The 24,670-nt window shown below is 45.8% G+C and overlaps 1 protein-coding gene across 2 annotated transcripts in view; it reads right to left on the bottom strand.

Moving 5' to 3' along the window:
- The window catches only part of LOC143995796 (NACHT, LRR and PYD domains-containing protein 3-like), a 136,397-nt gene that overhangs the window by 42,043 nt on the left and 69,684 nt on the right, over positions 1-24,670 (bottom strand). For both annotated transcript variants that reach the window (XM_077490506.1, XM_077490507.1), the window contains exons 11-16: positions 23,160-23,324; positions 14,118-14,282; positions 11,968-12,132; positions 6,641-6,805; positions 4,699-4,761; positions 3,683-3,761 (exon numbers count right to left, since the gene is read on the bottom strand). In XM_077490506.1, the coding sequence (XP_077346632.1) occupies positions 3,683-3,761; positions 4,699-4,761; positions 6,641-6,805; positions 11,968-12,132; positions 14,118-14,282; positions 23,160-23,324 (802 nt within the window). The remainder of the gene's footprint in view (positions 1-3,682; positions 3,762-4,698; positions 4,762-6,640; positions 6,806-11,967; positions 12,133-14,117; positions 14,283-23,159; positions 23,325-24,670) is intronic.

Raw genomic sequence — 24,670 nt, 5'->3', positions numbered from 1 at the left:
ACGCATCCCTGCCATTACGGCCAGAGAGAGCATTGTATTCAACATTGGAAGAAGAGAAGAAGGAAGAAGAAGAAGAAGCAGTAGGCGGTGGCGACAGCGACAAGACCGGGCCAATGCCAGTAAAAGAGCTGGAAGAAGAAAGCGGAGGCCCAGCAAGAAGAACCGAAGAGCGGGACAAGACCCCCGAAGTCGGAAGAAGACCCCCGGACGGCGGCGAAGAAGAAAGCCGGGCTCCTCCGCTAGTAAAAGTGCTAGCGGTAAAAGACCTAGCGGTAAAAGAGCAGAAGATAGCAGAGGAGTTCGGCGAGAAGACCCCCAGAGCTATCTAATAAAGTATTTTTAAAAAACTGTGTTGTGTTTTTTTATTAACACTTTTTTCCCCCAGGTGAATGGGTAGGGGTACATCGTACCCCATACTCATTCACATAGGATGGAGTGCCGGGATCTGGGGGCCCTCTTATTAACCACTTGCCGACCAGCGCACAACGATGTACGTCGACAGAATGGCACGGGCAGGTAAATGGGCATACATGTACGTCCCTTTAAATTTGCCGCCTTGCCATCGGGAGTGCGCCGCCGGCAGCGTGCTCCCGCGCTGGTCAGGACCCCCGTGAGTCCGGTCGCGGGACCCGCGGACTTGATCGCCTCGGGCATCCCCGCGATCGTCTCACGGAGCGGCCGAATGGAGAAGTGCCGTTGTAAACAACAATTCTCCATTCTGCCTAGCAACTAGTGACGCTGATCTCTGCTCCATGTGATTGGAGCAGAGATCAGTGTTCACTAAATGAAAGCCCAACCCCCCCACAGTTAGTAACACATCCCTAGGAACACTTAACCCCTACACTGCCACCCACTGGTTAACCCTTTAACTGCCAGTGTCATTTACACAGGAATCACTGCATTTATATAGCAGTGATTACTGTATAAATGACAATGGTCCCAAAAATGTGTCAAAAATATCCGATGGGTCCCCCACAATGTCGCAGTCACAATAAAAATCGCTGATCGCTGCCATTACTAGTAAAAAAAAAATAACAAAAAATTATTAATAAAAATGCTATAAAACTATCCCTATTTTGTAAACGCTATAACTTTTTGCGCAAACCAATGAATAATCGCTTATTGCGATTTTTTTTACCAAAAATATGTAGAAGAATATGTATCGGCCTAAACTGAGGGAAAAAAATGTTTTTTTATATATTTTTGGGGGATATTTATTATAACAAAAAGTAAAAAATAATGCGTTTTTTTCAAAATTGTCGCTCTATTTTTGTTTATAGCGCAAAAAATAAAAACCGCCGAGGTGATCAAATACCACCAAAAGAAAGCTCTATTTGTGGGAAAAAAAGGACATCAATTTTGTTTGGGAGCCACGTCGCACGACCGCGCAATTGTCAGTTAAAGCGACGCAGTGCCAAATCACAAAAAGTGGTCTGGTCTTTGACCAGCAAATTGGTCCGGTCTGAAAGTGGTTAAAGGGTGCTCCTGGATTCTGATAAGCCCCCCGCCCACAGACCCCAACAACCAACGGCCAGGGTTGTCGGGAAGAGGCCCTTGTCCTCATCAACATGGGGACAAGGTGCTTTGGGGTGGGGGTAAGGGTCTGATATGGACTTTGGGGGGCCCCCACACCATTTTTTCGGTGTAGGGGTTCCCCTCTAAATCCATACCAGGTGACGGTGCTCGCGAGGTGTCAATCTTGCTGATGGAGGCAGCGACATTGACTTCCTTCACTATTTCCGTCTACCTGAAGCCACGTTCAAAATGAATGGGCTTTACTCCATGTGTGGACAAGTCCGTTCATTTCAAAAGTCCGGCGGACCCCCACTATAGTCCGGCGGACTGTCCGCCGGAAAAGTCAGTTCGTGTGTGGGCAAGTCTGCTCGTTCGGAAAGTCCGGCGGACCTCTGCTGCAAAGTTCGGCAGGTTGTCCGCCGGACTAAGTCCGCCGGATAGTCTGAACGTGTGTACGAATAAGAGGAATATTTCAAACCCAGGTTTGAAATAAATGTGTCCAGCTAACAGTCATGGCTGTTAGGTGGACACATCTGGAGTTGCTGAAGGGAAATCCAACACGCTAACACCTCCTTGCTCTGCATTCTGAAGTTGTTGTATTCTGTCTTATTAAAATTTTCTTAACTTTAGTAACCTATTTATTTTCAAAATGGAGACTAGCAAGCAAAAAAAAAAAATAGATGATCATTTGTTCAATGTGTGTACATTGAGATAAGTGCACGCTACAGAGGGATACGCTTTGCTCATATTTCATGTCTGAGCAGTGGCGGCCCGTAATGCAGGGTGCCAGACGCATGGATTCTAATGGGGTTTTCTTTTTTTCTTTTTTTTTTTTTTTCAGAGCCCGAGGCTCTAATAGGCTTCAAAAAAGGGTGGGCTCGGGGTGCACAGCATTACGCCCTGAGCCCACCCTGTTGTGTGACAATAATATTTGCTATTGTCTTCCTGATCCTCCTCCCGGCCAATCAGGAAGTGGTTGGCACCCAATTGGCTGAGAGGAGAATCGATCCTATTGGCCGCTGAGGAGGAGGAGGAGGGAGGAGACGCAGGGGAAGCCGCCATGAAGCGCCAGGAGGAGGAGACGCCGCCAGGAGGAAGGCGCTGCCCTGCTGCCCACCTAGATGGGGTAAGTGCTGGGCTGATGACCGACCCACCGGGGGGGGGCAGGCCTGTGACCTGACCGACCGACGGGGGTGGCGGTGGCTGGATTGTTTGCCGCCCCCCCCCCTAAAAAACAGCCTCCACTGTGTCTGAGGTTTACAATCCACTTTAATCACTTTAATCACAGAGGTACATGATGAGTAAAACCTGCAATGGGCACTGCAATGTGATTAGCATCGATGTCATCATGATAGGAAGCGAGGGGGAATTTCTGCAATAGCGCCAGCAATAAAACCACCAAGGTGGGTAACAGTAGCCTCTGTGCTGTAAAGACACTTGGTTTTTGGTAAATCAGATATATACTGTATTTATTGGCATATAACATGCACTTTTTTTACCCTGAAAATTGGGTGTAAATAGCGTGTGCGTGTTATACGCCAATACTTCCATTTTAGCTGCCTTGGAGGGGACAGGGAGGGGGGCGGGATGAGCGCTGTCAGAATAAATACAGTGAGAATCTCCTGTTTACTTGGCGCCCTCTGTAATAAGAAGTCCTGTCTCCTGGACCACCTTTGGACCACTGTTCTGTCTATCATAGGAGATTCTCACTGTATGTAATCTGTCGTCGCTCGTCCCGCCCCCCTCCCTGTCCCCTCCGAGGCTGCAGATGGGCATCGATCAGGCTGCATTGATGGCAATGGTGAGGCTGCTGCACTGATGGCAATGGGGAGACTGCTGCACTGATGGCAATGGTGAGGCTGCTGCATTGATGGCAATGGTGAGGCTGCTGCATTGATGGCAATGGTGAGGCTGCTGCATTGATGGCAATGGTGAGGCTGCTGCACTGATGGCAATGGTGAGGCTGCTGCACTGATGGCAATGGTGAAGCTGCACTGATGTGGACTGATGAGGCTGCATTAATGACACTTGTGAGGCTGCATTAATGGGCACTGACCCTTATTTTGCTTCAACGTTACTTATTTAAAATGTACGTTTTTTTCCTGAAACTTCCCTCTTAAAATGAATGTGCGTGTTATACGCCGATAAATACTGTAGTTATACCTACCTCTGCAGACGGATCAGACTCCATCAAAGCCTCTGCTTGATCACCAGCTTTAGAAGGATTCAACTGGACATAATCTTGTCTTGTAAAATAGAAAAAACGATTTTTATACCAATACCAATACCAATAAATCAGTAACAACATCTAGCATAGGTATAAATGAAATGTACGGTACGAGAACTACCAGGCGCCGCCGAGATACACAGGACTTCTCGGCTGCGCCATTTTTAAAGATAAAATCTGACAAGGGGACAACGATGCACAAGGCTGCATTACAAGGCTGCAATGATGGACAGGCTGCATGACAAGGCTGCAAATGACACAGACAAGGCTGCATTGATGGGCATTTAAATGTAAGTTTTTTTTCCTTAAATTTCCCTCCTAAAGGTTTTTTTCCTTAAAACCCCCAAACTTTCAGTGTCTATCCCCCTCGACCAGACCTTCTCGAATTTCACTGGGCGCTGCCCGCTTTCACATGTGAACCTATAAAAGGGGTAGTCCTGAGTTTATTGAAAGGCGCCAGGAGTCACATGTTGGTGGCTCCGCCGACTTCCACCCTAATGCCCTGTACACACGATAGGATTTTCAGTCAACAAAACCGTGAATTTTTTTACCGAAGGATGTTGGGAAAAGCTAGAGTCATCTGAACAATTGCAACACCAGTATCAATCATCATTAAGGGGCTCATGACAATCTGCTCTTAGTTGCTACTAAGGGAATTAGTGTGGATTGAGCATTCTCCCATATTCAGCCAGTGAGAGAAATCTATGTGCGTCTTAAAAACAAGTGAACCAGTGAGATATCGGTGAGGTTGCATAGATGCATGTCAAAAATCGTCTGCACCATAGATAGGGGGAGGGGGGGTAATAAACTGGCCGGAGGGGTACAACTGGAAGCAGAATAATCCACAATATTGAACAAGTGTAAATTCACTAGATTGTAGTTGCACTTTAAATGTTTAACAATAGTCCAGTATTAAGGGCAAGATCTTATCTACTCACAAATCAATAATAACTTACATTTCTTGCTTTATTTTCCTAAGTATGTCTTCTGCATCAGTAGAAAAGCCATTTCCATTGGTTCTGAAAAAAACAAGAGAATAACGTGAATAAATGTGTCTGGAAATATTTCAGAGCTTTGTCCTATGATGGTTAAAGCTGAATTTCAGGGAACAGGCCCTGTCAGATAGGTCACGTCAGTATAGACAGGGCTGTCTTAAAGCATGGGCACCCTTGGGCACTGCCCGGGGGGCCGAGTGCATGGGGGGACCCCATGCTAGTCTTGCATTACATCATACCTGCCAACTGTCCAGGATCTGCTGGGATAGTCATGCTTTTTACTAAGCTTTCTTGGGATGGCCTGCGTCCCGGGAACCTGGACATTACCCCTCTGATTCCAGCATCTTGCCCTCCTGATTCCCCACCCTCTACTTTGCCCTTCTGTCTCCCCCCCCTGTACTGGGCTCACTGCGTAGTCTTATGGCATGTTTTCTTATTGTTTAAAATCGATTTTATTGAAAGTGCTAATAAATATATGTTTAACTCTATTGACTATCTATACTTTAATTCTTGAGAGTAGTTGCGTAAAATTTGGGCCATGCTGGTAGGGGGCCCCAGTGTATTACTTTGCCCAGGGGCCCTTGATGCCATTAAGATGGCTCTGAGTATGGAGGATAGCGTTTCTGTACGAACATCCTTGCAAAAGCGCAGGTGGTCTTCTTGGCACCAAGTCGAATTTAAGCTAGATAGTTGCATCTGTCTAGTGACAATTTCGGCAGTACCTATAACTCGTGTCCAATATTTCCCAAATGTCTTCCTGATCTTGACCTGCTCTTGCTATCTGTCTGTACTGACCCCAGCGTGCTCCATGGCCATGCATCTGCCTGCTCTCCTTGCTCTAGATCTGCTCATCTGACACTGACCATGGCTTGGAAACTGGCTTTGCACATTGTACTGATCCTGTACCGAAAAGGGGCCGGACGCCTGAATAGCGTGTGGCAGCGGCGGCCATGGATAGATTCATGCAATGCAATGAATCTATCCATTAACCATATAAGGGGGTGGCGAGGATAGAGGGGGCAGCACCCATGCACCCCTAATGGACGGGCCGCCCCTGATGAGGAATGGTCTACCATGCTTACTAATTTTATACTGGTATCTCTCTCTGCAACTCAAAAACGAACCCCGCTTTTTTTATTCATCACTCTTATCATATCACCCAGAAATGATACGCATGGCACAGGAGAGATATCCTGCTATGTCCTCAATGTGAAATAGATAAGGGCACTCTCATACACATGTTGTGGAAATGCCCAAAATGTGGACAATCAATTCTTTGTAACCCGTAATGTACTGTCCGGGCTTTTAACTTGGATTGCACACCTCCCAACTTTTTGAGATGGGAATGAGGGACACCTATCAGCAAAAGTATGCAGGCATAGGACACACCCCTTGCCACGCCCCCTTAAAGGAGAATTGTACAAAAAAAAAAACAGAATTGGTTAAACCCACAAGTGCTTTTTTTTACCGCTACAATTCCTTTATATTGGCTTTTGGAATTTACAAATGCAGCAATTTAGAAATCAGAGGAAAGGTTTAGCGCTGGGAAAGACTTTTTGATTAAAAAGTGCATTTTATATACAACTATATAGATCAGACCAAAATGAGGGACAAATGAGGAGAAATTAAGGACAGAGGGACATTTCTCCAAATCAGGGACAGTCCCTTAAAATCAGTGCCAGTTGGGAGCTATGGGATTAGGAAGAGCTACTTGGGTAGGAGGGAAATTTGTGCCTTGGGGGAGGGAATAATTTTTACCTTTTTTCATACTTTGTTAAAGTACCAGTGCCTACAAGGCCAACACTGACATGCATTAAACGTTTTTAGTTATTATGTACATTTGTTTCTATGAAAACCCATTGTTAATAAATGCTTAAGCACTTGAAAAAAAAAAAATACTGACCTGACCTCCTTTAAGCTGTATGATGTCAGTATAAGGTCCTCTACGTGTTCAGCACTGGCATCAGTAAGTCGATTATAGCTCAGATCCAGGACTGTCAGAGTTGTACAATTGCTCAGTGACACCAGGAATGGGGCGGATTTATCAGTCAGACTCACATTCCGTAGCCTACGGTGGATAAATATGAATGATTAGCGCTTAATTTCTATATAATTTCTTACCTATATAACACAGAACCAGTTTTGATTCACCCAGTGGCATACCACGGGGGGAGGGGGGGGCGGTCCGCCCCAGGTGCCACACATTGGGGGGGTATTAGGCTGGTGCTGTTTAGGGATGTCAGGCCGATGCTGCTTTTTCAGCGGTTCTGCTCAAGATTGGGGGGGGGGGGCGTAGCGTGCCAGATATAGGATTCACCCCAGATGCCAAATGCTCTAGGTATGCCCCTGCATTCACCAGTGGTGCATCTCCACAGGAAGCTTTGCAGTTGCTGGGGGGTGGTCAGTTCCTGCCACCCTGCCTGATGGGCTGTGGTGCTCTATTTGAACTCTGACCTGATGACAACAGTTGGATAACAGACTCATTCTTGAACGTTGCCTGGTTTGACCCTTGGTTTGGATAACCGAAGGCAAGGCTATGAAGGACTTTGTTGCAAAAAAACTTGCACAAGGACTTCCTATGACAGTCACTTCCCCAGATGGCACAGGTCTGTTTAAAAAAAAAAAAAAAAAAAAAAAGAAGATGGCACCCTCAGACCATATTTTGATTAAACGGGCCTGAATTGCATGACTATGCCCAATGAAACAGGGAGCAGCACATGTGGATAAATGGAGCACAACAATTTTATACTCAATCGATCCACATGTGCTGCTTCCTGTTTCCTCTCCTGAGGCTGCCTGGTCACCCCGGCTACAACACTCCGCCCCTTGCAGCAGCACCATCTTGGGTTCCTGGATGTCTCCTCCTCCCAGCTGCAGATGCACCAATGCCTGTAATGCATGAGATCATCTTGACGTTGTGAGTTGCCAATTATTGTGTTTCTGTGTCCACTTTGGTGCACTTAGATTGGCGCCCCCTTGCTGTCTCTCTTAGCTATTGCAGGTGCCATTCAGATCCTATCCAGTGTATCCACTGTGACAGTTTCCTTTGTGTCCTCCCAAGCTGGGAATCCTTTTGAGAACCATAAAGATGTGTGAAGTATGCATCATTTATTTTACGCTATCGGAATTGTCTTCCTTTAACCTCCCTGGCGGTATGATTATTTCGGATTTTAGGTGCTAAAAGCGGTACAGTTATTTTGCATGAAAATTTGGCGTTTTATATTGTAGTCCTGTAATTCTTAGAAATAACTCACTTAAATCTGTCCAAACCAGAATCTAGCAGACATCCCGGGTATGATAAAGTTTGAAAAATGAAATAATAAATTATAATATAATAAATAACTATAAATAATTATACCAAATAATAACATAACAATAATAAAAATTATTCAATAATGTAATCAAATCAAAAACACTGAAATTTGCGCAGTTGCAAAATTGTCACTGTCATTACTTTTCAGTATTTGATGATGGATCTCCCCACAAATCGCTATCCCTCAATTCTGCGAGTAATTACAATTTATTATTGCGGTTTTCTAGCTGGTCTAAAATCATTTTTGATGTAAAGGGACAGTTTTGGTTGCTATGGACAATCTCTAGTTTCCAGGCATAAAGAACCGTTGTTATAATATAAAACTGCATGCAGGACACTGGAGAGAACACTAGGGACAAAGGGGATGTGAAATTATTACATACAGCAGGGGTCTCAAACTGGTGGCCCTCCAGCTGTTGTGAAACTACAAGTCCCATCATGCCTCTGCCTGTTGGAGTAATGCTTGTAACTGTCAGCCTTGCAATGCCTCATGGGACTTGTAGTTTCGTAACAGCTGGAGGGTCGCAAGTTTGAGACCCCTGACATAAAGCAATGTAATCTGTAAGATTACATTATACTGTATGTAATGTGTGTGTTTCACTTTTTGAATTTGGCGCCGTTCTCCGTCCCCGTGCGTCGCAACGCTCACAGGAAACGGAGATCGGCTCCGTGATGAATCGAGCGGGGGACGAGCCGCTCGTACAGCGCGGGGACATTGCTGGATCCAAGGGAGAAGGTAAGTAACCTCCTCCTGCATTCAGCGATGCGGTCCCGAGTCTGGCTCGGGGTTACCGCTTTTGGTATAAAACTTCCACCCCCGAGCCAGACTCGAGAATACCGCCAGGGGGGTTAATACATGTTTAAAGCTAGAGAATGCCAAAGAATAAGCTTTATCATCGCCACTTTTATATTTGTGCAACAAGAGAAAAACCAGAAGGTCTGCTTCTTTGATCATTTTTTTTTTGCTTTGCTTTTTTAAAGTTATAAAACTGGTTGTACAATTATCCAAAAAATATCCGTAAGGCCCACCAGGAATACAGAATGACAATATAGACTAACAACCATCATAGCAGCCTATCCAGATTCTATTTTTGAGTCCATTTGGCAAAAATATCTGAGATAAGATAAAAGAATTAGTTTTTTTGGTCCCTCGCCTACCAACTGTTGTAAAAATGTATTCCAATTGCTGGCTTAGCCCTTGTACACACGGTCGGACATTCCGACGGAAAATGTCCGATTGGACCGTGTCGTCGGATAATCCGACTGTGTGTGGGCTCCATCGGACTGTTTCCATCGGAATATCCGACCGACAAAGTTTTAGAGCTGGGCTATAAAAAAAATTCGACATGATCCGATCGGAATTTGTCCGATCGTTTGTAGAGAATTCCGATCGGACAAAGTGCCACGCATGCTCAGATCAAATTACGAGACCAAAGCTATTGGCTACTAGCCTGAACGTAGTCCCGTCGTAACGAAATTACGTCATCACGTTACGAGCGATCGGATATTCCGTCAACTTTGTCCGACCGTGTGTATGCAACACCAGTTTCAGACAAAATCCGTCCGGAACAAAATCCGACGGATTTTGTTTCTCGGAATGTCCGACCCCTGTGTACAAGGGCTTAGAGAAGGGTGAACTTGCGATTTGCATATGGATCCAGCTGCCTGAGCCAGCATAGTTTTGGACACCAGGAATGTGCTAACTCCGAATACTTTCCAGTAGAGAGGCAGAACCACCATGTCCTTTATAAGCCACCACACCAGACCAAGCCATTCCAGAGGCAGCGAGAAGGGTGCTATTGCGCTGAAATTGATTGCTCAAGTAAGAGCAAAGATCCAATCAATGGGATTATCACATCGACCACCAGCGTGATCACAACTTTAAAGCTCTAAAGAATTAGGTTGAGGTCCCATCCCATGATCCCATCACCTTCGTAGGAAGAATAGTTCATCATTGATCACTGAGAGTTTGCCGCCACTTTTTTGTTCCGTTGATTGTAGTCATGAGGCCAATGAGGGGGAATCTCAGCAGGAAAAAACACAACAATAATAACCTGACTGAAGTTGGAATCCAACACCACCCTATGCAAAACTGAAAAAAAGTTTAGACTAGTGTAGCAAGGCCTCTGGCCTTGTCCAGTCTAATGAGGACCTCCAAGGCGAAAGATAGCTGATATCTTTCAATATGTAGTGGGTTGTAAGGCATAGTGGGTGCAAAGATGGTGAATGTCATGAGGTGCCAGACTCTTCTTGGATGTAAAAGAGGTTTTGTTTCTTTTGACAGTCCTTTTTGTATTTTTGGGGGAATGAGGGTTAGGGCCACAACACCCGAGACTTCAATAGGAGGACAGCCATGCAGGGAAAGGCCCCAACAAGGTGCCACTTCTGCACATGCAGGAATGCTGTCTCCTTTGGCAACAGTCCTCTAAGCCCTTGTACACACGGTTGGACATTCCGACAACCAAATCCGTTGGATTGAATGTTGTTGGAAAATCCGACCGTTCAGAACGTGATGACGTTATTTCGTTACGACGGGACTACGTTCAGGCTAGTAGCCAATAGCTTTGGTCTAGTAATTTGATCTGAGCATGCGTGGAACTTTGTCCGATCGGAATTCTCTACAAACGATCCGACAAAGTCCGATCGGATCATGTTGTCGGAAAATTTTATAGCCCAGCTGTAAAACTTTGTCGGTCGGATATTCTGACGGAAACAGTCCGATGGAGCCCACACACGATCAGATTATCCGACAACATGGTCCGATCGGACATTTTCCGTCAGAATGTCCGACGGTGTCCGACGGTGTGTACAAGCGTATCAGTTCTTTCAGTTCTACTACAACTGCCTCTTGTAGTTCTTCAACACTGAGCTCCCGGTCTCTCACTAGACCCTCTGATTCACTGACTATGAATCCTTTGTGCTCCTCCAAGGTTTGTGGTGGTATATTCCTCAAGCGTCACCCACACTTCCCTGCTGGGTACCTAGTTTGGCACTCCAGATACTTCTCAAGCTTCACCCCTGCTAACCGGCTCGGTCCCTGGCATGACTCACAATGCTGCCCTGCAAACATCTCCTCCACAGGTTGGGTCCCTGATCTCACCGTCTGAAGTTTCCTGATTCTCCACCGTGCCTGTTCGGTGAGAATATGGTTCCGGTACTTTTTTCACTGTGGTCCCTGGTAAAGGTGATTGGTCCTTTTGTGGCGACAGCTTCCCTTCTACCTCCGACCACTGACAGGTTCTCCAGCCGACAGAACAGTCACTTTTGGTTGGACTGCAAGCCACAGTCCCAACCCTGCACTGCCCTCTTACTTCTGGATAGGCCCTCACACAGCCTGGCAGCCAGATGCCTCCAGGGTAGGCCTAATCTCTGGCCTAGCAGCCCGGTGAGTATGACACGCATCCACCCAGACAGGCATCCAGGTGGCACAGAGCATAGATCACCTGACCTCCCCGAATATATAGGTGCTCCCAGCAGGCCAAGGGATTCAAGAAAATTCTGCCCATTGGCTGAGATATCCCATATACCCATAACCTGACCTTGGGTTGCCCTTCTTGTATCTAGTACCACCAAGCACCCGGCCACCTAGTGGTAGAAGAGAAAGGTGCAACAAGGCCAAACTTAGGGAGAAATCAATTGATCAATCGATCGACCAAGATGACTACTCTTGGCAAGTAAATTGGTGAGGGGCTCCCTGACTAAACCCCAGGGTGCTACACTAGAGATACACTTTAGTGTTGTATAAGGTTTTATTGAGGGTATCTGAAAGGTAGAACAGTCACGGTGCTGCCTTTTTTATTGGAGTGCTGAAGAATGGTGATTCAAACTTATCGATATATCATATAGTAATGATATATCTTGTTCATGTTTTGGATGTAAAAACATAAGAATTTTTGGTTTTAACACATTTTACTCACAGTAATTTCTCTATCCGACTTGAGGCCAGAACTTTCATCAGATCACTGAAATGCGGACCCTCCAGATTGTTACCAGACAGGGCAAGCTTCCTCAAATTCTGGTTATTTCTTATTCCCAGTGCCAGGTGGGGGCTGAAACTGTCCGTCAGATTATTGTAGGTTAAACTGGAGAGGAAAAGAAGAACAATTATAAACTCACCGTAAATAATATATACCAAAAAAACTGTTATTTTGCTCCTTTAGGTCCGGTGTAGATATCAAGCAGTGGTATTAGACCTGCCCAATTTTCTCTGTGGACTACAGAACAATACCTACCTATGATATGAGAGTGGAGTATATGAAGTCTAAGCCGGTGTCCTATCATATACAGTCCCCCATCAGATAGTGTCCGCTGTGTACTGCGCATGCGCAGTACACAGCACACACAGATTCCGAAAATAGCCAAAGATGAACGGCGCCTGCGCCGTGAGTCCAGGTACTAGCCTCACCATCCAAGTGGACATAGAGTTGTAATATAAAAGAGCCGAGCCCAGCGAGGCCGAGCCCGAAGCGTGGTGAGCGAAGCGAGCCTGCGAGGGGCCCTCTAATTTTCCCAGCCCTATGTCCGCTTGGATGGTGGGGCTACCACCTCGACTCACGGCGGAGGCGCCGTCCATCTTCGGAGATTTTCCGAAGCTTCTTCTTCTCCGTACTGCGCAAGCGCTGAGCATGCGCAGTACGGGGCGGACACTATATGATGGCCGGACTGAATATGCCAGAACACCGGGACCCAAAAGTGTAGCGTGACAATGTTAAAGTGTGCAATGTAGTTCCACTTTAAGGAACACTTCATGATCTTGATGTGAGGTGGAAATGCTGCACTGACCACCAAGGTAGGGAGACACTGCTCCACTGACCACTAACGTAGGAGGAAACTTATTCCACAGACCACCACTATACGGAGGCTCTTCTATACTGGCCACCAATGTAAGAGGGCCCTTATGTCACTGACCATTACTGTACTGGGGCCCTTCTCCACAGACAACCACTGAATGGGGGCTCCCCTATGCTGGCCCCTAATATAAGAGGACATTTTGTGCCACTGACCACCAATGTAAGGGACATGTCTCCTCTGACCACCAGTTTATGAGGCCCTTCAGTGAACTATTATATGACCTAAAATCATATTGTGTGTCTAGCCAATAAAGTTTTCTACTTTGTCTAATTGATGTTATACACAAACATATCTCAATTGTATGAATGCACTAAAATCTAAATTCTAAATAAGATTAATTCAATGCCACTGTACTGAATATCCCAGTCAAGTAATAAACACACATTTGCTAGTATCTACTGTATTAATGCAGATCATTTTCTTAATTGTAATTTTTTATTTTTTCAGTTCACTGCACAGTAAACAATTACATTTCTTCATATATTGCCAATTTTCTCATATTTTTAATAGTTAAAAAACTAAATGGATAACCCCACTTTTTAGATTGTGTGCTGGGTTCAAGATACAGAAAGACCAATGCGTGTGCCGGCGATGGGATCTCATTGGTAGAGCATGCTGACAGATGTGCCAGTGGTGGGACCTCACTGGTAGAACATTCTCATGTGTGTGCCGGCAGTGGGATCTCACTGGTAAGGCATGCTCACGCATGTGCTGGCGGTGGAATCTCACTGGTAAAACATGCTCATGTTTGTGCCAGCAGTGGGATCCCACTGGTAGAGCATGCTCAAGTATGTGCTAGCCGTGGGATCTCACAGGTAGAGCATGCTTATGTGTGTGCTGGTGGTGGGATCTCAATAGTAGAGCATGCTCATGTGTGTGCTGGTGGTGGGATCTCAGTGGTAGGGCATGTTCATGTGTGTGCCAGTGCTGGGATCTCAGTGGTAGGGCATGCTCCTGTGTGTGCTGGTGGTGGGATTTCACTGGTAGAGAATTGCTCATGTGTGTGCCGGCGGTGGGATCTCACTGGTAGAGCATGCTCGTTTCTGTGGCGGCGGTAGGATCTCACTGGTAGAACAGTGCTCATGTGTGTGCTGGAGGTGGGATCTCAATATTAGAGCAAAGTAAAAGGGCCACTTAGGCTTTATTACTATACTGTGTATTTTGGATAAAAATGTGCCAGAATAATTGTTGTTCCAATCAACCCAGTTCTACTCACATTAACTCCTCTATCCGGCTTTTGGTCAGAGCTGTCATCAGATCACTGAAATGAGGACCCCCCAGATTTTTATTGGACAGGTCCAATTTCTTCAGGGTCTGGTTATTTCTTATCCCCAATGCCAGATGGGTGCAGGAACTGTCTGACATTTTATTGCCATACAAACTGTAAAAGAAGAGAGGAATAAAGAGAAATAACTAGTTTTATATATATATATATATATATATATATATATATATATATATATATATATATTTAGCTACTCCCCAAAAAAACAATGTAAAACACTGTGCAATTTGAAAAAATAAGTGACACGGTGCGCTCCCTGTCACTTATATGTTCCAGTTGAAACTGGTGCCATGACAGATGTCCCAGGTTTTTTGTTCCAGGGTGGCACTTTTCTATTTCAGCATCCTATGGAGTCACACTTGCATGCAGGGACTAGAGTTGTGTCTCCCTACACTGTGTGCAACAATAGAAACACACAGCCCCATAGCCTAGGATGGCACGGCACTCCCCTTCTCCTCCCTTTTGCTCACCCCCTGCCCCAAAGCACCCCCCTACCCCCCATGTTGAGGGCATGTAGCCTGGCATGGTTCAACAGGGGGGTACTGCTTGTCCCCCCCTCCCCATTTCCTGACCTGCCAGGCTGCATGCCCAGGTAAGGGTCTGGTATGGATTTTAGGGGAGGTTCCACTCTGTTTTTTTTTTTAATGTTGGCGTGGGGTTCCCCTTAAAATTCATACCAGTCCGAAAAGCAATTGCAACCGCGAGTCAATTTAAAGGTGATTTTACTAGTTTTGTTTTGTTTTTTTAGAAATGTCAGTTTTGCTGCAGCAGGTTCTATACATGCTACAGATGCGCCACTTTACAGGCAGACTAAGGAGACCCCCCCCCCCAGGCACCATATTTAGAGGATTTTTTTTATTGTTACACTTTAAGCATCATTAAAATCAGAGCAGCACCTGGACCCCTATACCCCTTTTATGGCCAATTACTTGCATATCAGCCTTCAAAATGGGCACTTTTGCTTTTCCTGTTTGGCTCTCATAGACTTCAATGGGGCTCAACATTCAGGCTAGAACTTTTCCGCTGTTCGGAAGTTGCTGCAAACTGAACAGGGGGGTGTTCGGCCCATCCCTAACCTACTATAAACATGTGAATGTACAGCTTGGTAGATGGGAATACAATAAGATAATATAGAAAAGGAAACCTGATGATGTGGAGGTAAAAAAATGAATTTACAGCAAAATAAATGTAATGTCAATATCGACAAAGAATTCATACTTCCAATGCTTATTATTGTGTTATTTTGTTTCAGTTAGCAAGAGGGGTATTGTATAGGGATATGAAGATAAAGAGATAATATAGGTAACCAGGTGTTTCGATGCAGGTGTTGAGCAGCCCATACACAGAGCGAAATTCACTAGATTCCCCCATCAACACAGACAGTGTTCACAGTGGAATCCCTCACGCCGAGCCACTGGATTCTCCTGGCGGGGAGAAGCCGTCCCCCATGGGAGAAGACAATGGTTATTGCTGGAGGCTATACTATCCACTGGCGATAATCACATGCTAAATCCGGCAGGCTGGCTGTACCCAAGTTGATCAATCAACTTGACACATTCAGCCTGCCCATACATGGTTCGAATCTTGGACAGTTGCTGTCGAACCGAGATTTGAACAGTCTATGGCTGGCCTTATGGGTAGATGAGGAACAGGAAGGGGAGAGTTACAGTGCATCCGGAAAGTATTCACAGTGCTTCACTCTTTCCACATTTTGGTTTTTAACAGCCTTATTCCAAAATGGATTAAATTCATTATTTTCTTCAAAATTCTACAAACAATCCCCCATAATGACAACCTGAAAGAATTTTGTTTGAAATCTTTGCAAATTAAAACAAGAAAAAAACAAACATGTACATAAGTATCACAGCCTTTGTCATGACACTCAAAATTGAGCTCAGGCGTCACTGATCATCCTTGAGATGTTTCTACAACTTGATTGGAGTCCACCTGTGGTAAATTCAGTTGACATGATTTGGAAAGGCACACACCGGTTTATATAAAGGTCTCACAGGTAACAGTGCATGTCAGAGCACAAACCAAGCCATGAAGTCCAAGGAATTGTCTTTAGACCTCCGAGACAGGATTGTATCAAGGTGAAGATCGGGGGAAGGGTACAGAAAAATTTCTGCAGCATCGAAGGTCCAAATGAGCTCAGTGGCCTCCATCATCTGTAAATGGAAGAAGTTTGGAACCACCAGGACTCTTCCTAGAGCGGGACGCAGGGACAAACTGAGCGATTGGGGGGAGAAGAGCCTTAGTCAGGGAGGTGACCAAGAACCCGATGGTCACTCTGACAGAGCTCCAGCGTTTCTCTGTGGAGAGAGACAAACCTTCCAGAAGAACAACCATCTCTCCACCAATCAGGCCTGTATTGTAGAGTAGTCAGACGGAAGCCACTCCTCAGTAAAAGGCACATGACAGCCCGTCTGGAGTTTGCCACAAGGCACCTGAAGGACTCTCAGACCATGAGAAACAAAATTCTCTGGTCTGATGAAACAAAGATTGAACTATTTGGCCTGAATGGTAAGTGTCATGTCTGGAGGAAACCAGGCACCGCTCATCACCTGGCCAATACCAACCCTAAAGTGAAGCATGGTGCTGGCATGCTGTGGGGATGTTTTCCAGCAGCAGGAATTGGGAGACTAGTCAGGATTGAGGAAAAGATGAATGCAGCAATGGACAGAGACAACCTTGACGAAAACCTGCTCTGAACCTCAGACTGGGACAAAGGTTTATCTTCCAACAGATCAACAACCCTAACCACACATAAAGCAGTGGCTATGGGAAAACTCTGTGAATGTCCTTCAGTAGCCCAGCCAGAGCCCAGACTTGAACCTGATTGAAAATCTCTGGAAAGATCTGAGAATGGTTGTGCACCGACACTCCCCATCCAACCTGATGGAGCTTGGGAGGTCCTGCAAAGAAGAATGGGAGAAACTGCCCAAAATTTTGCCCATGACCTGACATCACAAGGGGGCATGGTCACCCGCTGATGTCATCGGGTGACTCCACCCCATAGCTATTTAAGATGATATATATGTAAACAATTCTTTCCTTTAACCACAGATACCGATCTCAAAAGAAGGGGATAAATATCATTGCGCAGCACTGTTATAAACAACTGAGCTGTGTAGGTTAAATTAAATGCACTCACATATGCCCAGGTAAACCAAGTAAAGTAGTAAAGTAGTGAGTGTACAGCTTGTATAACAGTGTAAATTTCCTGTCCCCTCAAAATAACTCAACACACAGCCATTAATGTCTAAACCGCTGGCAACAAAAGTCAGTACACCCCTAAGTGAAAATGTCCAAATTGGGCCCAAAGTGTCAATATTTTGTGTGGCCGCCATTATTTTCCAGCACTGCCTTCACCCTCTTGGGCATGGAGGTCACCAGAGCTTCACAGGTTGTCACTGGAGTCCTCTTCCCCTCCTCCATGATGACATCACAGAGCTGGTGGATGTTGGAGACCTTGCGCTCCTCCACCTTCCGTTTGAGGATGTCCCACAGATGATCAATAGGGTTTAGGTCTGGAGACATGCTTGGCCAGTCCATCACCTTTACTCTCAGCTTCTTAAGCAAAGCAGTGGTGGTGTTGGAGGTGTGATTGGGGTGGTGATCATGTTGGAATACTGCCCTGCGGTCCAGTCTCTGAAGGGAGGGGATCATGCTCTGCTTCAGTATGTCACAGTACATGTTGGCATTCATGGTTCCCTCAATGATCTGTAGCCCCCCCAGTGCCGGCAGCACTCATGCAGCCCCAGACCATGACACCCCCACCACCATGCCTGACTGTAGACAAGACACACTTGTCTTTGTCCTCCTCACCTGGTTGCCCCCACACACGCTTGTCACCATCTGACACCAAATACATTTATCTTGGTCTCATCAGTGCACAGTTCCAGTAATCCATGTCCTTAGTCTGCTTGTCTTCAGCAAACTGTTTGCAGGATTTCTTGTGCATCATCTTTAGAAGAGGCTTCCTTCTGGGATGACAGCCATGCAGACCAATTTAATGCAGTGTGTGGTGTATGGTCTGAGCACTGACAGGCTGACCCCCCCCCCCCCCACCCCTACAACCTCTGCAGCAATACTGGCAGCACTCATACGTCTATTTCCCAAAGACAACCTCTGGAGATGACGCTGAGCACGTGACCTCAACTTCTTTGGTGGACCATGGCGAGGCCTGTTCTGAGGGGAACCTGTCCTGTTATACCGCTGTATGGTCTTGGCCACCGTGCTGCAGCTCAGTTTCAGGGTCTTGGCAATCTTCTTATAGCCTAGGCCATCTTTATGTAGAGCAACAATTCTTTTTTTCAGATCCTCAGAGAGTTCTTTGCCATGAGGTGCCATGTTGTACTTCCAGTGACCAGTATGAGAGAGTGAGAGCGATAACACCAAATTTAACACACCTGCTCCCCATTCACACCTGAGACCTTGTAACACTAATGAGTCACATGACACCGGGGAGGGAAAATGGCTAATTGGGCCCAATTCCAACATTTTCACTTAGGGGTGTACTGACTTTTGTTGCCAGCGGTTTAGACATTAATGGCTGTGTGTTGAGTTATTTTGAGGGGACAGCAAATTTACACCGTTATACAAGCTGTACACTCACTACTTTACATTGTAGACAAGTGTCATTTCTTCAGTGTTGTCACATGAAAAGATTTACAAAAATGTGAGGGGTGTATTTACTTTTGTGAGCTAAAGTATATCATTTATTTGCACAGTGTGAGGGCACTGAAGTTTAGTTGCAGCTGTTATTATTTAGTTATCTTTTTTAAGTTTATTAATTTTTTTCAGATTTTAAATCATATTAGCGCTTTAATATTTATCATTTTATTTAGCTATTTAAGAACTGTCAGATGGAGGCGCAGGCAGTCAGTGGGCCTTCATCAAGGCAGGACGTTTTTTTTTTTTTTCATTTAAGTTCATATGAAGTAGTGAGAGGGCCAGTGGACAAAGCAAGGTCCATAAAGACATGGATGAGTGAGTTTGGGGTGGAGGAACTTGACTGGCCTGCACAGAGTCCTGACCGCAACCCGACAGAAAACATTTGGGATGAATTAGAGCGGAGACTGCGAGCCAGGCCTTCTCGTCCATCATCAGTGCCTGACCTCACAAATGCACTTCTGGAAGAATGGTCAAACATTCCCATAGACACCCTCCTAAACCTTGTGGACGGCCTTCCCAGAAGAGTTGAAGCTGTTATAGCTGCAAAGGGTGGGCCAACTCAATATTGAACCCTCCGGACTAAGATTGGGATATCATTAAAGTTCATGTGGGTGTAAAGGCGTCACAATACTTTTGGTAATATAGTGTATAAATCGCCCATGCAGGGGCTAGATAATGAGTAACCAATACTGATTGAGCAACCAAAATAAAATAATTATGAAACATTGGGATGATACCCATTAGTAGAAAATGCCATTTCCCCAAAATCTACTAGGGGGAGGCTCTTCTCCTGCACCACCCCCACCGGGCGATGACTGTGTGAGCAAGAACAAGGAAACATTAGAAGAATAAGTAGGGAAAAAGAGGAGCACAGACAAGAGAAAGGGGGGGGGGGGGAGAAGGAAGGGGGTAACTTGGGCTCTGAGGAACTGAGGGGAGCAGGCAAACAGGCTGCTTGGAGTGAGGGGAACTCCTATCCATGGTTCCCAGACCTTTGGCACGTGAATCATTCAGAATCAAGGTTTTCATTTTTTAACTGAAGCCCTAAAGAAGGGGGGAGTTCCTGTGACCCCCGAAATGCGTTGGTTGTCTTTTAGCACAATACCGATAAATTAAATTGGTCTCTCTTATTTTTTTGGTCTGGCACTCCTTCAATGCACACGCGTTTTCTATACAAAGGAAGGCAGTGAGAGGGGAGTGAATACTGAGGAGGACAGAAGACAGGAAGGTGAATGCAAGTATCCTCCATTGTTTTTCTGCAGGAAACAAGAAATGCTCTTCTCTTTTTATATTATACGGGATACGTTTAACCACTTGCCGCCCACCATATAGCAAAATGACGGCGGCAAAGTGGTCTCAATATCCTGACTGGGCCTCATATGACGTCCGGCGGGATAACAGCCGCCGTGCGACAATGCGGGTGCGCATCGCGGCGATCGGTGGTGCGGTGTGTCAGTCTGACACACACCGCTACACCGATCTCGGTAAACAGTCTCTGACGGAGACTCTTTACCACGTGATCAGCCGTGCCCAATGACGGCTGATCACAGTGTAAACAGGAAAAGCCGGTGATTGGCTTTTCCTCACTCGCGTCTGTTAGACGTGAGTAGAGGAGAGCCAATAGGCTGCTCCTCTCACAGGGGGGGGGTCTGTGCTGAATGATTATCAGCGCAGACCCCCCCCCAGGATGCCCACACTGGACCCCCATGGATGCCACTAGGATCACCAGGGATGTCACCACCAGGTGTGCCACCCTAGGCAACCAGGGATGCAATCAGTGCCCACAATGGATGCCAATCAGTGCCCACAATGGGCCCCACCGATGGACAGGTATTATTGTTTGGCACTAATTGGTATCCATCCATACCATCAATTACTGTACATCAGTGCCACCTATCAGTGCCCATCCATGCCTATCCATACCCATCAGTGCTGCATGTCAGTGCCACCTATCAGTGCCCATTAGTGCCGCCTATCAGTAAACAGGAAGAGCCGGTGATTGGCTGTTAGACGCGAGTAGAGGAGAGCCAATAGGCTGCTCCTCTCACAGGGGGGGGTCTGTGCTGAATGATTATCAGCGCAGCCCCCCCCCCCCAGGATGCCCACACTGGACCCCCATGGATGCCACTAGGATCACCAGGGATGTCACCACCAGGTGTGCCACCCTAGACCACCGGGGATTCAATCAGTGCCCACAATGGATGCCAATCAGTGCCCACAATGGATGCCAATCAGTGCCCACAATGGGCCCCACCGATGGACAGGCATTATTGTTTGGCACTAATTGGTATCCATCCATACCATCAATTACTGTACATCAGTGCAACCTATCAGTGCCCATCCATGCCTGTCCATACCCATCAGTGCTGCATGTCAGTGCCACCTATCAGTGCCCCATCAGTGCCGCATATTAGTACCCATCATCAGTGCCCATCAGTGCCACCACATTGGTGCCACCTCATCAGTGCCCATCAGTGCCCGTCAATGCAGCCCCATCAGTGAAGGAGAAAACGTACTTATTTGCAACTGTGACACTGACCCCTAAAGGAGCTGTTGATTTTACTGGGCTTACCGTTACCTTCTTGACCTTGTGTACGTCTAGGGGTTTCCCGAGGTTGATGGCCCAAAGGATTGTAGGAACTGGATCCAATTTAAGGATTTTTATTTGCAAAAAGGAGCAGACAAAACAATCTCAGTCTCTCAATGGGGGTTGGAGGGTTTTAGGTAGAAAGTTCAGGTACTTTGGAACTTAGTCAAGATATGTAGTCTCTCACTATAGAAATCCAGAGAATAGCCACTCACAACTGGATCCTCACCGCTACCGGATAGACCTCCTCTCACTAGGCCTAGCAGCCAATAGAGTGTTCAGATAAAGCGAAGCCTCTGCCACAGACTTGCATATGGAACGTTTGTGAATAAAGTCTCTGCCACAGACTTGTTGTAGAACACTTGTAGTAAACTGAAGGGTGTAGACAAATTTAGAGAGCCCTCATACGGTATCTTGCAGCCGGTCCGGCGCTACCGTACGAGTGTAGATTCACTTGGGGTTCTTTCAACTAAGTGTCCAGGCTCTTTCTGAGAAGCCAGCCTTCCGCATAGCCTTCTCCTGAAGAGTCCTCCCCTGGTTGCTTCTTCAGTTGCTGGGCCTGTCCACAGATGAGACGGCACCGGACCACATCCGAATCCTCCCTCCAGTTACTTTGCCCCGGGCTAGCCAGCCCAAAGACTCGGAATTGGATGGATCCGCACCCCAGGCCATGAGAGCCATGGGGGCTGGTCAGGAAGACCAGGAACAAACAGACAGAAAAATCCTCTGGACCGGAACCCAGAAGCACGTGATGTCAGTACCTTAAGTATCCTCTCCCAAAATGCACAGCAGGATGATACCCCCACTGGGCTGGTTCCGAGAAGGAATGGCACTCAATGCGCCCAGCTGAACTGCCTTCTCACACCTGCCAGTGATGACAGCGCCACCTATGGCTAAGCAGAACACAGTGCAATCCAGCCAGACTGGTACTGAAACCATAATTTGGTATAATAAAACCCAAAACCAAACTGCGCTTCTAGGAACATTAACAGGGGCGGACTGACAACTCATGGGGCCCCCAGGCAATAGGAGATTATGGGGCCCCCAGGCAATCAGAGATTATGGGGCCACACAGTATACACAAACACACACACACACACAGTATACAATCACGCAGTATACACAGACATGTTTCTATTGGCTGAGAAGGTACTGGAGAGGTGGGGCAGCTATAATCTCTGGATTTTTAGACCAAAAGGATGTCGGTAAGGGACATTTCAGAGGCAGATGTAAAAAAAAAAAAACACAAATTTTTACATACTGTCCCTGCTTTTACTGAGGCTGGCAACCCTGATGGGGCCCCCTAGTGGCATGGGGCCCTCGGGCAGTGCCCGAGTGGCCCAATGGTCAGTCCGCCCCTGAACGTTAAATAAACGTTAAATAGAGAAAAACACATAGCGTGTGCTCTTCAGGAGCCGGCGCTACACAACATTTTGTAACAGAAACAAATAAAAAGTTATTTTTTTAATTTTCGGTCATTTTTTTTATTTGTTTAGCAGAAAATAAAAATCCCAGAGGTGATCAAATACCACCAAAATATAGCTCTATTTGTGGGAACAAAATAATAAAAATTTGGTTTGTGTACAGTGTAGCATGACCGCGCAATTGTCATTCAAAGTGCGACAGCGCTGAAAGCTGAAAATTTAAGTGGTTAAGATGTAAAAGTGACCCAAAAATTTTTTTGATACAATTATCTCTATTCTACTTACAGTAATTCCTCTATCCGGCTTGTGGTCAGAGCTGTCATCAGGTCATCAAAATGAGGACCCTCCAGATTGTTATAGGACAGGTCAAATTTTTTCAAGGTCTGGTTATTTCTTATTCCCAATGCCAGGTGGGTGCAGGCACTGCTTTTCATGTTATTAGAATTCAAACTGTAGAAGAGAAGAAAATAAATTAGAATAAAATGATCCTCAATAATATCACTTTAAAGCAAAATGGCGTATTAACTAAAAAATAAAACCTTAAAAGCTGTCCAGACGCCGCTAAATTTTAAAACAAGCTCACATCAAAAGACAAAAAAAAAAAAACAGTTTTTGCGTTTGGCAGGACTTTTAAGGCACCACAAAAACATAATATCTTTATTACAAAATATCACCCCTGCTAACCTCACAGCACTTCATATAGGGGCATCACCAACTCAAAACATATTCGCCCTTAACCAGTTCCCGATCGGCGCACGCCGATGTACGTCGGCAAAATGGCACGGGTAGGCATATTGGCGTACAGGTACGTCCATTTCTATATGCGGCCCTGCCATCGCGTGCACGCCGCCGGCGGCGCGCTAGCGTGCCGGTCGGGACCCCTGTGAGTCTGGTCGTGGGTCCCTCGGACTCAATCGCCACGGGGATACCCGCGATCGTCTCACGGGGAGGCTGAACGGGGAGATGCCGTTGTAAACAGCATCTCCCCGTTCTGCCTAGCAACAAGAAACGCTGATCTCTGCTCCATGTGATTGGAGCAGAGATCAGTGTTCACTAACACAAAGCCCAGCCCCCGACAGTTAGTAACACGCCCCTAGGAACACTTAACCCCTACACTGCCACCCCCTGGTTAACCCCTTCACTGCCAGTGTCATTTACACAGGAATCACTGCATTTGTATAGCAGTGATTGCTGTATAAATGACAATGGTCCCAAAAATGTGTCAAAAATGTCTGATGTGTCCGCCACAATGTTGCAGTCACAAAAAAAAAAAAATCGCTGATCGCCAACATTACTAGTAAAAAAAAAAATTATTAATAAAAATACCATAAAACTATCCCCTATTTTGTAAATGCTATAAATTTTGCGCACACCAATCAATAATCGCTTATTGCGATTTATTTTACCAAAAATATGTAGAATAATACGTATCGGCCTAAACTGAGGACAAAAAATTGTTTTTTATATATTTTTGGGGGATTTTTATTGTAACAAAAAGTAAAAAATGATATTTTTTTCAAAATTGTCGCTCTATTTTTGTTTATAGTGCAAAAAATAAAAAAACGCAGATGTGATCAAATACCACCAAAAGAAAGCTCTATTTGTGGGAAAAAAAATACGTCAATTTTGTTTGGGAGCCACATTGCACAACCGCGCAATTGTCAGTTAAAGCAACGCAGTGCCAAATTGCAAAAAAGTGGTCTGGTCTTAAGCCAGCAAAATGGTCCGGTCTCAAAGTGGTTAAAGTATAAAATTACAAAAACTCTTAGCCCTTGTACACACGGTCGGACAGTCCG

The sequence above is a fragment of the Lithobates pipiens genome, unplaced genomic scaffold, assembly GCF_037356315.1.
Source record: "Lithobates pipiens isolate NorthernLeopardFrog02 unplaced genomic scaffold, aLitPip1_a1.2 Scaffold_19, whole genome shotgun sequence".
NCBI classification, from domain to species: Eukaryota; Metazoa; Chordata; class Amphibia; order Anura; family Ranidae; genus Lithobates; species Lithobates pipiens.
Note: the sequence above shows the minus strand (reverse complement) of the source record. Positions and strands in the feature narration are given on the sequence as shown.